Here is a 16,287-nt window from a genome sequence, read left to right on the forward strand (position 1 = left end):
AACAGGCATGTTTCTTGAGGTTCTGGAAGCTGGGAGTCCAAGATCAGGGTCGGTTCTGGGGAGGCCTCTCTCCTCGTGCAGACAGTGCCATCTCACTGTGGTGTCTCTTCCTCTTCCTACAAGGACATCAGTCCAGTGGGATCAGGGCTCCCTCCCAAAGGCCCCTTTCCAGATACTGGCTCGCTGGGCTCCAGCTGCCCCCTGTGGAGCCCGGACACACGCTCCGTCACGCCAAGCATAGCTTTAGAGCCCTGCTCTCCTGCCAGCTGTTGTCCCCATTTTCTCTCCCTGTCGGAGAAGCTCCCAAAGTCTGTGCTGCTGCTTAACCTGCTGTCTCCTAAACCCGCCCCCTCCCCAAGCTGCAGCCAGGGCAGCTGGTGGAAGCTGGCCACGGACTCCCGCAGCCCCTCCTGTGTCTTTGGCGAGGTCTGTTTCCCACCTACCCAGTCTGTCCAGCCCGGGCCCCAAGTGGCCCGCTGTCCACCTGTCCAGTGTGCAGGTCAGGGCCCTTTGTAGCAGGGCTGCACAGAACAAGGTGAGGGCAAGGCCATGCTGGCCCCTGGGGGCTTCCAGGTACCTCTCCACCCCTCTTTCCTGCACCTACCTCCTCCAGCTGCAGGCTTTCCATGCTGTCCACAGGCCGACGCTCCAAACTGACGTCCCTTCCAGGCATTCCCTCCAGATGCCAGACCCCAAGGCCTGTCAGGCTCCCTCTGCATGTCTGATACCTCACGCTGTGCATGTACAAGCGTGACCTCGTCTCCCCAGAGCCCCGTGGCTCCCAGTGCCCGGCAGCCCACAGAGCCGCTCTGACCACCACACGTGTCCCTCCAACTTTGTGTTTGGAGTTTTCAACTTACAGAAAGTGTGAGAGTAACGCAGCATGGGCCACCTTCCCCTGGATCCACCGATTGTCTACGTTCTGCCGTCTGTCTGCGGTCTGTCTTCCTAAGTGTCTGTTGATCCATCTACTTATCTACTGGTTGATCTATCCATCCATCTGTGGATCTCTCTGTTGATGTATCTGCCTAGCGCCTACCTACTTGTCACCTGTCATCCGTCTGTCTATCTCTGTTGATCGATCGACCTAATCTGTCCATCCATCCATCCATCCATCCATCGATCAACTTAATCTGTCCATCCATCTGGCAGAGTGCCCCCTTCCCCAGCCTCTCCCCGCCCCTGGCAGCTGCAGCTCCAGGATCAGTTCGTGTGCCACCGTGTGCGATCACCTCTCTACAGTCCCAGTCATGTCCTTTGTGACCTCCCCTTCTGCCAGCCCGCTCCCTGCCAGCATGTGCACCGCGCAGGGTGCCATTTCTGTCTCCTTGGACGTGGGAGGCCACCCCCACCTGCTGGGACACAGACACCACGGGAGCCCAGACTGGCCACTGATTAGCCAGCCGCCCCTCCAGACTAGTCACAGCGGCCTCATCAGGGCACTCGGGCTGGAGGAGCCGCCCGCCCTGCCTATGTTCTCAGTGGCAATGTCCCTGCGCCCCAAGGGCCTCCCCCCAACTTAGTGACCCCATGGCCTCCACTGGTGGTCTCAGCATTAACCCCTCGCCCTGCTCAGCTCTCACCTCCTCCACACCCTGAAGGCTCACTATTTGTTAGTCTCTGATCTGTCGTCCAGGGCCCCGTGGGCAGGTCCCTGTGCAGCTCCCTGCAGCACCCCCTGGGCCCAGCACACGACGGGGCACAGGTCACATTGGTGCAACACACAAATCGCCATCCAGATGGATCTCTGCTGAGCACATGTCAGAGTATGTGGCCCAGCCTCAGCCAGCCGTCTCCCCCCTGCCTCCTCTGTCAACCTCCTTGAGGCCTCCCCTGTCTGCCCGCACCCAGCGAGGTCCTGGATTTCCCAGCTGGGCCAACTGCATGGCGAGGGCCACAGAGTGGCCAGCCAGGAGCCCCGAGGGTCCCCCAGGCCCTCGGTCCCCTCCCAGCCAGCTTCCTGGTTGTGACCAGCCAGGCCTGGAATGCAGTTCCTCTGGCTACTGGCCACTTGCCCTTCGTGGAGGAGGTCTTCCTCTGCCTGGCCTGGCATTCCATGGGTGACCCAGCACCTCCCTGCCTGCCCAGTGAGGACACCACAGGCTGGGGGTCGCGTTCCTCCAGGCTCACGTCAGCCCATCCCTCTGCCAGCAGAGGAACATGCTTTCCCCCATCATAGCTGCAGGAAGGGCCGGCAGGCTGACCTGGACACCCGGAACCTTCCCCGCCCTGACCTTGCAATCTTGTGTTAAGCCCAGCTGGCTCAGCGCCTTCCAGCATAGCGGCTGCCTGGGTTGTTTCCATGCAAGTTTGCTCAAATGGAGTCAAATGAAACTTCCTGCTCTTTGCAGCCCTGGCTGCACTGAAGTGCCCAGAGCCACCTGTGGCCATTGGCTGCCTCTGTCTGCCTGCCAGCACTGCTCCAGGCCCCTCCTCCAGGAAGCCTTCCTGGGTCTCTGCACCAGCCTGGCCAGGCACACAGTGGGAACTCCTGCGCGTGGGCATGGCCCAACTACTCCCTTCTCAGGTCCCTCCACTGCCGCTTCTCTTGCCCACAGCTGGGGGGCTGTGGCCTGGCCTCCGGAGACTCCCAGGGAGCTCTACGCGTTGACCTCGGGCCGGTGGGGGCCAAGGCTGCAGCTGGATCACATGTGTATGGCCTTCCTCTGAGGCCACAGCCCCAGAGCTGTTGGGAGGCGTGGGGAGCCAAGAGCTGGAAAATCAGAGGGCGTGGGGGTCCCGGACCCTGCTTCCCAGCTACTGCGGGGCCAGGAGTGCCTTCCTGTTATTCTCTCCCCACAGCCACCTCCCTTCCTAGAGGCAGGAGAGGAAACTGCCCTGTTCTGGGGGTGTTGGAGCGTCCCCCACGTGGCCCTCCGCCATCTCCCTGAGCCACCGGACAGTTGGCTCCAGCTGTGCAAACGGATGAGAAGGAGACGAGAAGCCGGCCCCAACCCATGATGCTCCACTCACCAGGCGTGGGGCCGGGAGCCTGGGCTGTTCCCGAGCCCAGAAGACACCCTGTACCCCTGGTCTGGCCCTCCATCCTCATGGCCATCCCAGGTGGATGGGGAAACTGAGGCACTGAGAGGTTTTGCTTTTTAAGTAGCTAAGTGAGCATTAGTCAGGGTCAGTGACTGGGTTGGTTCCACCCCTGGGCATTGGCAGCCGTGTCCCAGGTGGGAGATGGCCGCCTCATCAGGGTATGGGGCTCAGGCATGAGATGGTACTTGTGTCTGGATGTCAGGGAATTGGTCTCAGAGGTAGGACCAGGCATGACACAAACGTTGGCTCCCCAGGTCTGGGATGGCCAGTGATATTGTTCGGGAGGACATGACATCAGAACCTAAGTCACCACCATCGAGAGCTCACAAAACTGATAGGACCTTGGGAACGCATCCAGGCCCCCAGTCCCAGGACAGGAGGCCTGTACCTTAGGGTCCCTTCTCCCATTGTGACCGAGCTTTTCACTGGGCATCTACCTTCTAATAGGGGTTCCTTGTGTCCCCCCTCAACTTGTATGCTGGAGCCGCAGCACCCAGGACCTCAGAATGGGATTGTATGTGGAGACGGGGCATTTAAAGAGGTGATGACAGTAAAACGAGGTCACTGGGGTGGGCCCTGATCCTACATGACTGGTGTCCTTATAAGAAGAGGAGACGAGGACACAGACACACATGGACGACCACGTGAGGACACAGGGAGAAGACGGCCATCTCCACACCCAGGAGAGAGGCCTCAGGAGGAAACAGCCCTGCCCTCCCCTGGGCCTCTGACTTCCAGCCTCCAGACTGGGAGACAATGAACGCTGTGGTTTGAGCTGCCCTCTCTGCGGTGTTTGTTACACAACCCGAGCTGGCTGAGATGCCGTCCAGAATAGAGCCTCCTCTGCAGCTTCCCTCACAGCTAGGATGCAGATGGGGTGTGTGTTAGTCGGGATTCTCCAGAGAAACAGAACCAATAGGATACATATAGAGAGAAAGAGATTTATTTTCAGGAATTGGCTTACATGATTGTGGGGCTGGTCAGTCTGAAACCTGAGAGGTGGAGAAAGAGATTTAGTATAAGGAATTGGCTCACATGATTTGGAGGCAGAGAAGTCCCAAGATCTGCTGTCTGCAAGCTGGGGACCCAGGACAGCCAGTGGTGTAGTTTGAGTCCAACTCTGAGGACGGGACCAACGTCCTAGCTCAAGCAGTCACATATGAGGAGTTTCCGCTTTCTCTGCCTTTTTGGTCTATTCAGGCCTTCAACTGATGGGACGAGGCCCACCCACACTGGGAAGGGTGATCTTTACTCAGTCTGCGGATTCACTGTCAGTCTCCTCCAGGAGCACCTCACAGGCACACCCAGGGTCATGTTTAATCTGGGTGTCCTGGGGCCCAGTCAGGTTGACATAGACAATTAACCATCACCAGCAGTCTGGAAGCAGAGCTGCTGCCTCAGGAGCCACAGTCTTTGCTTATAAGGCCGTCACCTGATTGGGCAAGGCCCCCACACACAGGGGAGGGCAATCTGTTTTAAGTCTGCAGATTGACAGTGTTAATCTCATCTAAAAACACATCTTCACTGGGGTGTAGTGGTTGAGTTTGGCATACTCTGCTTCGGCGGCCTGGGTTCAGATCCCTGGCACAGACCTGCACTGCTTGCCAGTCATGCTGTGGCGGCATTCCACATAGAAAGTGGAGAAAGACTGGCACAGATAATAGCTCAGGGTGAATCTTCCTCAGCTGAAGAACTAAACAAACAAAAGACACACCTTCACTGCGACATCTAGACTGGTGTTGGGCCGACCACTGGGCATGGACCCACTGCCTGAGCTCCATCTGCCTTCCGTGCTCAGACACACAGCACGCCAGCCCCCAGCAGCCCGACAGAGTCATCCCCTCACTGACCCAGCTGCCGCACACTGTACCTGCACCACTGAGGAGTAGCGGACAAAGATGAGAGACTCGACGGGCTTCACGGTTGCTGGAGTTGCGGCGGATGCTAGACGTGGTAGAAGAAGCGGGCAGCGGCTGCAGAGGCCAGGGAGGGGCTGGGAGGCTTCCTGTGTGGCCAGGGGGCCAGCTGACCAAGGCTCCCCAGGTCTCCACGGGTGGTGGTGTCTCCAAGAGGCCCCAGCAAGACCACTGGCTCAGTGAGTGAGGAAGTCTGAGCTGGCCCGGCCCAGACCCCTGGGCTGCGGCTGCACTGGCTCAGCCCGCGTGGGAGAGGCTGTGATCCCAACCAAAGGGCCTGAAGCTTGACCTAAAGTTCCCTCTCCGTGGCTGGGGGAGCCTGCCCTGGACGAAGGCTGAGTGGAATCAGAAGGTTCTTCCCTGAGCACACACAGCACACACCTGCCCGGGCCGTCCCATCAGCCGGCTTCGTGGCTTCTTTTCAGGCAGATGTAGGGGAGTCTGCACCCCACTTCCCACCTCTCATGGACCTGTCCACATCAGGGGGGCCTTATGGCCCCAAAGCGGGCGGGCTGAGTTCAGATCGAGGTCAGCCTCCAGGCGCTGCTGGGGTGGGCACCTGCATCCTCAACCAGGCCTCACCGGCCCCTGGCTGTTTCTGAACCCCAAAGTCACCAGCTGGCCCGCTCGGACTGCCCCCGACCCCCCAAGGTCCTGATGTCCTCCAGGGCCTCCACTGAGGGGAGACCCGGCCCCAGGAGGCTGACAGGGAGGCCTTGGAGGGGCTGCGGCAGGGTGCCGGCCAAGCTCGCTGCCTTACAGTGATGCGGGGTCGGTGAGCCGAGGAGTCGAAAGAAAGATTTCTTAGACTCTTAAGATCTGGCAGTAGTGCTCTTTTATTTAGAGACTAGAATAGCATGGGGACAGGACCCATGGGCAGTCAGAGCTTCTGCTGCCGCTGCTTCTGCTGCCCCCGCTGGCATGAGGACAGAGCCCATGGGCAGGCAAAGCTGGTGCGTGGGGACAGGACCCAGGGGCAGTCAGAGCTCCCGCTGCTGCCCCGAGTTGAGGGTTAGGGCTAAATTTAAGGCATAGGTATATGATTCATCTCTTTACAAGACAAAGGAAAGAACATGAAAAAAAGTTAAAATGGTATCAGTGCAGGTGGGGTCTGGTCATTGGGTGATCCCATGACTTTTAGAGAAGAATAAAATCGGATTAAGTAAAGGTTAGAAAGGTCAGAAGCCACCACCCTAAACCAGTTACGTGAGATTGCCAGACGCAACCAACTTAAGTTCTTGCCTTCCCCATTAAGAGCTTCTAGGGACAAGGTCATCTCTCCTCTTCTTCCTGGTACAGAGAGGGAGGCACCTTTTACAGATAGAGATTTACCTTACAAATGTAAATGTGTCTCAACAAGGGCAAGTTCCATTCCCCAGAGCCTCCTTCCCTGTCCCAGTTTATCAAAAGCAATCAGCCCCAAACAATCCTGATGCCAAAGAGACATATCTTGGGGTGGCCAATTTCGGGTCCCTACATGGTCACCTCCCCTTCCTTCACAAACGCAAATGTCTCTCAAAAGGGCAAGCAAAATTCCAGTCCTCGGAGCCTGCTTCTCATCTGCAGTTTTAAAAGTAACCAGCCTAAAAATCCTCATCATAAACCATTTTAAAATTAAGCAGCCTAAAAATCCTCATCAGCAGGAGTCCACTGCCAGCTCTGCCACTCACCAGGCCAGACAGCACCATACCCACCGCACGGCCCCAGCCCCCAGTCCCCACTCCGGGGCTGGCACATTCGCAGACCTTCCTCTACTGGAGAGGTGGGCAGTGAGTCCCTGCTCCAGATCTGGATTTTCTCTCCCTCTGAAACTGCCAGCATCCCCGTGCAGGACTGCGTGAGGGCAGGGCTCACCTGTGAGGGGGCTCTCCTAAGCCTAAGGCTCACCTGGGGTCAGGGCTCACTAGGGGGCAGAGCTCACCTGGGGTCATGGCTCTCCTGGGCCTAAGGCTTACCTGGGGGCAGGGCTCACCCAGGGGGAGAGATCACCAGGGGGCAGGGCTCACCTGGGGCAAGAGCTGACCTTGGGGCAGGGCTCACTCAGGGGCAGGGCTCACCTGGGGGCAGGGCTCAGCTAGTCAGGCCCCATGGAGGAGAGGGACTCAGCACGCAGTTGGCTTCTGACCAGAAGGCTAAGTTTAGGGTTGGGGCTCAGCCCAGGCTTGGAGCTTGGCCCCGGGACCCAGAGAGAGTCTGTTGGCTGGGAGTGGCTGTCAGGGCCTGCCTTGGGCCTGAGGAAGGCTGGTAGACAGCTGGGGTCCCCAAAGTTTTGACCGATGTGGCTCCATGCTGGCAGCAGCTGATCCCCTCACTGTGCCCACCTCTCCCCCTCAGGCTGCAGGCTTTGGCCAGCATCCAGATAGTGTTGGGGCTTGAGACTGGACTGCCCTTCTGTCCTCTGAGCTGCAGGCTGAGCTTGGGCTCTGGTGCGAGCTGGCCGAGCTCTTTGCTCTCGCCATCTGTGTGCTGGGCTGTGCCCTTCCTGGCTGCTGCCTGGCACTGACCAGCACCAGCGAGTCTGAGGAGCTGCAGGGGCTTGGGCTTCGGCCCTGCTCTCCCAGCCTGCCTGAAGGGGAGCCGTGTCTCCTCAGAGGCCAGTGATGGACAGGCACACACATGTGCATACACACCACACGAACACACATGCACATGCACAGACATGCATGCATACTCACCAACACCACACGTGTGTACACCACAGGCACAGATACACTACACGTGCATGCACACACGGTCGTAAACAAGTCAGTTTTATTTTACTTCCTTTGTTTTGGATGCTGTGTCTGAATTAGGGAGGGGGCTGGAAGGCACAGAGGCCGTAGCTGGGAGCCACGGAGCGTCGTCCCCCAGCACAGCAAAACCACAGCCCTGACCACCACCTGACAAGGCCACCACCCTCAAGGTGGCTAGTGTCTTGGCGGAACTTCAAGTGTGTCCCAGAGAAAAGGGCTGCCCCAGTGGGTGCAGAGTCTCACAGGACGTGGACCCGTCCACCCTAGGCCCCTCCAGGGCCTTGCCCCAGTTCTGTCTGGGCAGGGAACTGAGTAGGGCGCAGCCCCCCGCAGTTGCCGGAGGAGGACCAGGCAGCTCGGCTCTGGGCCCAGCGCAGCCACCCACGAGGAGGTGCATACGGGCTGGGCACTGGGGTCCCACCTCCAGGGCCTCGTTTTCCCTTTCTAGGAGGAAGACCTGGGACTGCTTCCAGCTCTGCAGGAACCAGACCGCCAGCTGGGGGTGGGTGCTGGGGAGAAGCCCCCTTAGCTGCAGGGAGGGGGAACAAGCACAGTACTTCCCAATGCCCTGGCCAGACACCCCTGGGCATCACATAGGAGCTGCTGCTGGGGAGCGTGCTGTGGGGTGCGGAGCCCTGCCTGGCCAGACCCCTTGTCCTGAGGCCGTGGCCAGGGTTCAGTGAGGCTCGTGGGAAATGGGGTGGGCAGTGCCCCAGCCACTGTGCCGCCCGCCCTCAGGTTTTGGATCAGAGCTGGAGACCCTTTGTGGTTCCCAGGCCTCCCTCCCCCTCCTCTCCTGGCAGAGAGGGGGCTCAGGAGGGAGGGGCAGCGGCGCAGAGCAGGGCTGCCTTTGTCCTCCCAGGAGGGTAGGCGGTGGGCCAAGGAGGAAGAGGAGGAGGAGGAGGCGGAGGGCTGGTTGTGCTCTGCGCCCAGCTCGTCCAGTCCCCAGCCTTCACCCAGGGCTCCGACCCCGAGCACTGGCTCGGAGGGAGTTGGAGAGCCGCGAGGGCGGGACCTCAGATCCACACGGTGGTCTTCCCCTCCCTGCTGCTGGCACTGCCCTTCTCGGAGCCCGCCCTGGGCTTGGCGCCCGGCCGGCCCTGGCCGCCGCCCGTGCCCCCCGACGTGGCACTCCCCGACCCGGAGGCGGGGGCGCCGGGCCTCGGTGGCCCCCGGGCGGCCGTGGGGAGGCCGGGGCAGGGCGGGCTGTCGCGGTCCCCGAGCGCGCGCCCGTCTCGCAGCGCCTGCAGCGCCAGGCCAGCCAGGTCCTGGTCGTGGGCGCGCGCGGGCTCCGCCGCGCGCACCACCAGGCTGTAGTCGGGCGGGCCGGCCAGGCCGGGCGCGGCGGGCAGCGCGCAGGGCGGTGGGCGCGGCGCGGGGCCGGGGACCGCGGGTGGTGGACGACGGGCGCGCACCGCGTCCTGCGCGCTGCCTAGGCCCAGGTGCGCCATCTCGCAGAGGTTGAGCAGCAGGCAGAGGCAGCTGACCACGTACATGACCAACAAGAAGACCGTCTTCTCGGTGGGCCGCGATACGAAGCAGTCGACCACGTGCGGGCAGGGCTGGCGGCTGCACCGGAAGAAAGGCCGCACCTCGAAACCGTACAGCAGGTACTGGCCCACCAGGAAGGCCACCTCGAAGGCGGCGCGCGCCACCAGCTGGGCCACGTACACGCGCATCAGGCCCTCGCGCTGGATGCGCCGCCGCCCGTCGTGGGGCCCAGCTGGGCCTGGGGCCCCCGCGCCCTTGGCATCCCCACCCGTGCCCTTGGCCGCGCTCACGTCCTCCGCCTCATCCTCGTCGCCCAGCCCCTCGGCCACCCCCGGCTCCTCGTCCTCCTCGCCCAGGCCCAGCATAGGCTCCTCCTCGGCCAGGCCAGCGGGCTCGGGCCAGCCGGGGTTGGGGGGCGGCGGCGGCGGCGCGCGGCGGCGGGGCGCGCGGCGGCCCTCGTGAAGCGAGGCGCGGGCCAGGCGGTGCACCGCGTAGCCCAGGTACATGACGGAGGGCGTGGAGATGACCACGATCTGGAAGACCCAGAAGCGCACGTGGGACAGGGGCGCGAAGGCGTCGTAGCACACGTTGTCGCAGCCCGGCTGCCGCGTGTTGCACATGAACTTGGTCTGCTCGTCCGAGTAGATGGACTCGCCGCCCACGGCTGTGAGCACGATGCGGAAGACCACCAGCACCGTGAGCCACACCTTGCCCACGAATGTGGAGTGGTTGTGGATCTCCTCCAGCAGCCGCGTCAGGAAGCTCCAGCTCATGTTGGTCATAGGGGCTGGGGACAGGACCTGCAGGACCACGAGGAGCTCAACCCGGGCCGGGTCAGGCCCAGCGGGGAACTCGTCGCCTCCAGGAGCGTGGCCCCGCCCAGGTCCTGACCCTGCTCGTGGGATGGGTGCAGGGAGAGGCCGGGGCCCCGCGGGCAGAGGACAGGCCGCCTCGCTCCCGCTGAGCACCCACCTCGCCCCGCCCCCAGACCCGACCCAGGTCCACGTGGCCTGGAGGGGTGCCAGCCTTTCCTGCCCTCTCCCAGACCCCCAGGAAAGCCTGGTTTGGTGCAAGCCACTCCCCTTCAGGGACCCGGCCCCAGCCTAGGAGCACAGGGAGTCCGCTGCGTGAGCCACATTCGTGGGTCAGCCGAGGAAGCTGAGGCCAGCCCCGCTCAGTCTCGAGGCCATGCAGCCTCAGCCCAGATGTATCTGCGGTCTCCACCCCACACACTCTCTGCAGCGCCCAGGTCGCTGGAAAGGATCCCATGGAATTCAATTCCCAGCATCCCAGAGGCCCCCAGCCTGCCCAGCCCCCAAGCCCTCCCCCTCCCCAGCTCGTAGGCCACTCCAGTGCCCCATCAACCCCCACCCCCCAGCTCCAGCCCCCATGCCCCCAGGCTCACCAACAGTGTGCCCTGCCTGCTTTCCTCCACACCCTGCACAGGGGCTCTTGTCCCTCCGCCTCCACGAAGGACCCTCGTGCTTCTTCATACACCCCTGCCCCTGTCCCCATCTTGCTGCACCAGGGACTGCTGCCACACTCCCTGGGGCACCCTCGTGTCCTCAAAGCCAAGATGTCGCCTGGGGGCAGGGTGAGGCCAGGTGTCTGCCCAGGAAAGGACCGTGTTCAGCGAGGTGCACAGACACCGTAAGGCACCTGGGACACTCAGGGACAGCCACGGCACCACTCACCACGTCCCACCACAGGCCAGACCAGCTGAGCCCTGGGTGGTCCTTTGCCCAGGAGAAGGGGCTCTGCAGGCAGGGCCATGCGCCCCTGTCCTCACATGCCTCCAGGGAGGGGGCTCCTGCCTTCCAACGCCCACCCCCCTCCTTCACTGCCAAGGCCAGTACCTGCTCCTGGGTAGTTTGGGGCAGGAGACCCCTGAGTGCCTGATGTGTCTGGCCCCCTCCCTCCTGGAACCGGCCTGGGAGACAGCCTGGGCAGGTGTGGGATGGAGCGGCAGAGCTGCAGGCCCTCTTTATGCAGCTGGGGCCGCTCTCCTGGGGGCAGGAAGAAGGGGCAGCCGGGGTTCCTGGGGAAGTGACCCCACTTCCTCACAACTGTGTGCAGCGCCCCTCTCAGAGCTACACACATGCAAACATTCACAGATGCACAGACACACACACGCAGGTGTACGCATGCACTCACATGCACACACACACTTATAAACACACGTGCACACAATCACCCTGCATGTGGACTCAGGTACACAAATGCATGCAGGCTTGCACATGCACACTCACAGATGCCCACAGACTGGCACATGCCCAGCCCTCCAGCGCTGTGGACACACGGGGGCCTGCCATCCTGCAGGAGGGGCTTGGACCCCCTCACGGCCCTGGGCTGGCTGCTCTTCCTCCAGCCTAACCTCAACTCTCTTCCAGGACCTGTCCAGCCCCTGACGTCGACACTCTCACATCACAGGCCACTGAGGCCCACGGTCCCCCGCAAAGAACCCAGAAAAGGGACGGCAGAGCGCCCCCCTCCCCCTCCCAAGACAGAGCCCAGTGGAGAAATGGAGGAGGAGGGTCCGGGCCCCTGGGGGCTGAGAGTGGTGTGCAGTCAGATTTAACACCTGGCTCAGGGGCGGGCGGGTGGGGGGTGCTTGGTTGTAGTGTTTGCCAATTCCCTCAGTGTAAATGCTCTCGCACACTCAAGACCAGATACACGCAGGGGACTCTGAAGATCGGCTTTAGCATGGCACTGGGCAGACCCTGCCCCGGGGCCCCCCACCTGTGCTCAGAGCTCAGAGACTGAATGCAGAAGGAGGAGAGGGTGCGTCTGCAGGCGGTCAGCTCCAAGGGTCCGTGCTGGTGACAGCAGTGGGGAGGGGCGAGCCTCCCCTCCTGCCCCAGCGCCTGGGGAAGCTCAGGCAGCCTGGGGGGGGGGGGGGGCTGGAGGGAGGGCAGAGGCTCTGGCTCTTCAGAACCTGGGCCCACACCCACGTGCTGTGTACACACGTGTGCAGGGCCTGCATCACACATGCAGGCAGGGCACCATCTTCCTGCGGTCAGGGGCTGGTGATGACTAGCTCTGGCCTGGAAGAGCCCTGGGGCTGGTCGCGGGGCCCCCAGTCCACATCTCTAGCAGTGCTGCTCCTAAGCTCCGATGTGGATGCCTGCAGGCACCCTCAGCTCCCCGGACCAATCCCCAAACCTCCCTCCAAAGCGGCTTCCGGCACAGCTGGGCCTATCCTGGACAGCTCTCTGGCCCGCACCTCCTGGGCTCCATCAGCAAACCCTGGACTGGACCTGCTCCGCCAGGCACTCTGGAGGCCCACTGACCCGCCTCCCGCGCTCCCGGGACTTGGTTGGCTTTGGAGTAAAACGCCAAGCATGGCTGGCCCCACCTGCACCCTATCTACTCCCATACAGGCTGAGCCCAGCCCTGCTGGAGGCTCTGCACGGTGCCTGCCGGGCCCTCCTCCAGCCTGTGCCGCAGGCTCCCCCGCATCCCGCCACCCACTATGCAAGCACTCGGACTGAGCCACCACAGGATGGGAGGTGGCCCAGGATGTCAGGGCGTGGGGGGTCACAGGCAGGCGAGGGGAGGGGCCGGAACGCCCCACGTGGTCGTGGGTCAGCTTGGGAGACGTGAGTCTGAACTGCATTCAGCTTAACATGGGCACGGACACAGAGAACAGTGTAGACATGTGCATATCCATGTGCACACACATGGGTGTGTATTCCCTCGTGTGTCAGTGAAAGGCCCCCTGGGGAAAAGGCCCCACACAGCGAGCACACCTCGGTCCCACTCTCCAGGAGCAGCAGCATTGCTGGCAGCAGGAACTCTCACAGGGCCAGTCAGGAGTGGTGGCACACAGGTGCGTGCACACCTGCACACTCACACACACTCACCGATGGGCATCTCAAAGGGACGTGGGAGCTCACGGAAGGAGCTCCCCAGCATCCAAAGCTGGGTCAATTTTGGCAATTGAGTGAATAACATAGTATTACAGGTTGGCATACGTCATAACCCCAGGTATGAAACAAGTATGCGTCCACACTGACACAAATGACTGAGTAGATGACTAAACGGGGGAGGGAGCCGTGAATGACCCCTGCAGGCGCAGCGGCACACAGGGGATGTGATGCTCCTTGGGGCTGTGGCAGGAGGAAGGGGACCAGAACAATACTCGCCTGGGGGCTGAGGTCCACCCGGTGCCGTGAGCAGCCAGGCGGGGAGCGCATCTTGCTAGGATGAGCAGGGGCTTCCTCCAGCCCTCACCCAGCCAGCATGAGACAACAAGAGACTCCCTAATGGGGCTCCTATGAAATACCACCCATCAAGGTCAACAGACAAGCGGAGTCTAGGAGACGGCCACGGCCCGGAGTGGTCCAGGAGAGGCGCCCCTGGGACTCTGGAGGGGCCTGGGACAGAGGACACAGGGACAGATGGACACAGGGACAGCGGACATAGGGATGGACACAGGACACAGGAACAGACGGACACAGGGACAGAGGACACAGGGACAGATGGACACAGGGACAGAGGACACAGGGACAGACACAGGGACAGAGGACACAGGGACAGATGGACACAGGGACAGAGGACACAGGCATGGACAGAGGGACAGATGGACACAGGGAGGAGGAGGGACCAGGGCAGTGTGTGCTCTGGTTGCTGAGGATGCTTCGATGCTGGTGTGTTGTGAGGAGCGAGCCACGGGGGACCTGGGCTTGGGGGTGTGGGGCATGTGGGGGCATGTGGACTCTGCCTGGACCCCACAGCCCCTCTGTAAACACGAGTGTTGTCAGTGAAGACCTTCTTTGGAAAAGCTTCTGCCAGTTGCTTGGAGCCCCTCCCCTGCTCGTCTCCCACCCCCCGCGCGCATTTCTGTCTGAAGTCACAGCACGGAGCAGGGACTTTGGCTGGTGCCCTGTCCTGGCCTCAGGGCATGGGGGGACCTCAACGCAAAGGTGGGTGGGAGAGGCTCTGCAGGGCCGCAGAAGGGGAGGTGTGCTGGCATCCGCAGGGACTTTGATTCAGAGGGACTCTCACCCACAGCCCCGCGTCAGAGTGAGTGGCCACTAGGGATCCAGGACGACATTTGGGGGTCAGGGTGTGGGAGAGGAAGGCCTAGGAGCAGTCAGCAAAGGGTGTGAAGTTGGGGACGGGGCAGCCACAGCAGACACCTGGGCTCCAGCGGGCGCCAGGATGGTCAGTCCTGGGGTGAGCCAGGTCTGCCACACCCGGTCCTGGCACTGGCAGAGTGGCCTCTGCAGGAGGGACAGAGGGCTCTCTCCCTCCAAGTCCCTCTCACCCCTGGGTCGGAACAAAGGTCCTGGGGGGTCAAGGGCTGGGAGCCAGGGCCTGCCCAGCCATTTCCTTCCCATCCTGGCCCCGCTTCCTCCCACGTGCCCCCTTGGGCAGCGGGATTCCTCTGGCTGAGGGGGGCTGCCCACGGGCCGACCCCCCTCCCCTGTCACCATGCTCAGCTCACCCAGTGGCCAGGGGGGCCCTTCCCTGGAAACCCTCGGGCATGACAGCACAGCATCTCGGGCACCTCCTCCCCTCCCTGAGGACATGGGGCGGCCCCTCACCCACACCCAAGCCCCAGGAGTCACGGTGGGCTCAGCTCAGAGCCCCAGGCCTGCCCCACACCCACCCAGGGCTCCTCCCTCCTGCTGCAGCCCACCCACCCGCCGAGGGGCTTGAAGGGGAACAGTCCTCAAGTAGAGGGCGGGCCGCAGCGCTCGCCCACCCTCAGCCTCCCTGCTGCACGTCCAGCACAGAGGAAACACCGACCCGGCCTCAACTTGGTTGCTCTGCAGTGGCTCTATGGGGTTCTGTCCTCCACGGCCCTCCACGGCCCCTGGACCCCGTCCTGCATGCTCCAGCCGTGTTCTGCCTGGACCCCCTTGCCCAGTGGGGGTGTGCACACCAGCCACCCAGGACCCTAACCCCAGGGCTGGGGACCCTGTGCCACATCCTCCTGCCCCCAGCAGCTCCAGAGCACATAGTGCCTCCCACTCAGTGTGGACACCCACCAGTCTCGCGCCTCCAGCCTCCAGCCCAGACCCCCAGGCTCCCCCCAGGCTCTCTCCCTGCAAGCAGCCCAAGGCGGGGTCCTCACACCTCCTGGGTGGGTCCCAGGGAGCCCCGGGGGGTGGGTCCCAGGGAGCCCCGGGCTCTCAGAGCAAAGCCCCATCCTCACAGGCCCCTCTGAACCTTCCTGACCTTCCTGACCTTCTCCCACCCACCCCAGCTGCTGGGGGCGGTGCTGGGTGCACTCCCCTTCCCCTGCTCACCACCGGGTCTGAACAAACCCCGCGGCTGGGGCCCAGACTTCTGCCTCTTCCTCCTCCCTCAGGTCTTGCCGCCCGAACACCCAGCAGTCAGGGCCTGCCCATGAAGGCACTGGGCCTGAGATGGACAGACCCTCAGAACAGACAGTGGCCTAGCCAGGCCCAGCACCTGTCATCTCCTGAGATGCACCGTTCTAGGAGAGGCGAGCCTGGACGGCTGGGACCCCGGGACCAGAGGGGAGGGTCTCCATGCAACACTGTACCTTTTCCAGGCCAGGAAGTGTGAGTCTCTCTGAGCCCTTCCACCTGCCGGCTGGATACTGGCCCTCCCGAGGGTGTGCGCCCAGCTGAGCACAGAGTCCGGCCGCGGGCCACCTCTCGCCACCAAGCACAATGCGGAGGGAGGGCCTTCAAGGCTCCATTGTTCCCCTCAAGGCTTGGGGTCTGAATCCCTGATTGTCCCTGCGGCTGGACAGGGCCCAGAGAAGTAAGCTGCTTCCGCCAGCTGCACAGCAGGTCAGAGGCAGCGGGGCCCCACTTCACCTGCCCTCAGGCCTGGGGGGCTGTCCAGCATCCCTCTGCCACCATCCCACATCTAGGCTCAGCTCCCGCCAGCCTCCTCTGTGCATCTGGGCTGTTGGACAGGGCCCAGCCTCCCCGGCTGTTTCCGCCTGGGCCGCCCGCCTCCTGTCTGTATCCACCATCCTCCTGAGCCCTAGCACAGGAAGCCCCAGCTAGGGCTGGGCAGATGCCCCTGCCTCCCACCCCCCACCCCACCCACTGCTCTGGCCTGAGACGAGCGGCCTTGGAGGGGCACATGGGGAGGCAAAGGAACAGGCCAGGCTCTAG

At 62.7% G+C, this 16,287-nt stretch overlaps 1 protein-coding gene across 3 annotated transcripts; it reads right to left on the minus strand.

Annotated features, from left to right (window-relative positions):
- Positions 1 to 7,694: 7,694 nt before the first annotated feature.
- On the minus strand, positions 7,695 to 16,068 carry GJC2 (gap junction protein gamma 2). 3 transcript variants are annotated; one of them, XM_044778096.2, is made up of 2 exons: positions 15,702 to 16,068; positions 7,695 to 9,984 (listed from the first exon to the last, which is right to left on the minus strand). In XM_044778096.2, exon 2 carries the CDS (start codon positions 9,964 to 9,966, stop codon positions 8,710 to 8,712), a length of 1,257 nt encoding a protein of 418 aa, XP_044634031.2. In that variant the 5' UTR covers positions 9,967 to 9,984; positions 15,702 to 16,068; the 3' UTR covers positions 7,695 to 8,709. The 3 variants fall into 3 exon arrangements, with proteins under 3 accessions (XP_044634031.2, XP_070374120.1, XP_070374121.1); XM_070518019.1 differs by lacking the exon at positions 15,702 to 16,068 and adding an exon at positions 11,041 to 15,688; XM_070518020.1 differs by lacking the exon at positions 15,702 to 16,068 and adding an exon at positions 10,590 to 11,030.
- Positions 16,069 to 16,287: the final 219 nt, after the last annotated feature.

Source organism: Equus asinus, chromosome 9, assembly GCF_041296235.1.
Source record: "Equus asinus isolate D_3611 breed Donkey chromosome 9, EquAss-T2T_v2, whole genome shotgun sequence".
Classification (NCBI taxonomy): domain Eukaryota; kingdom Metazoa; phylum Chordata; class Mammalia; order Perissodactyla; family Equidae; genus Equus; species Equus asinus.

Coding starts and splice junctions, on each gene's coding strand:
- GJC2 (XM_044778096.2), bottom strand. CDS start 9,966: ATGACCAACATGAGCTGGAGCTTCCTGACGCGGCTGCTGGAGGAGATC.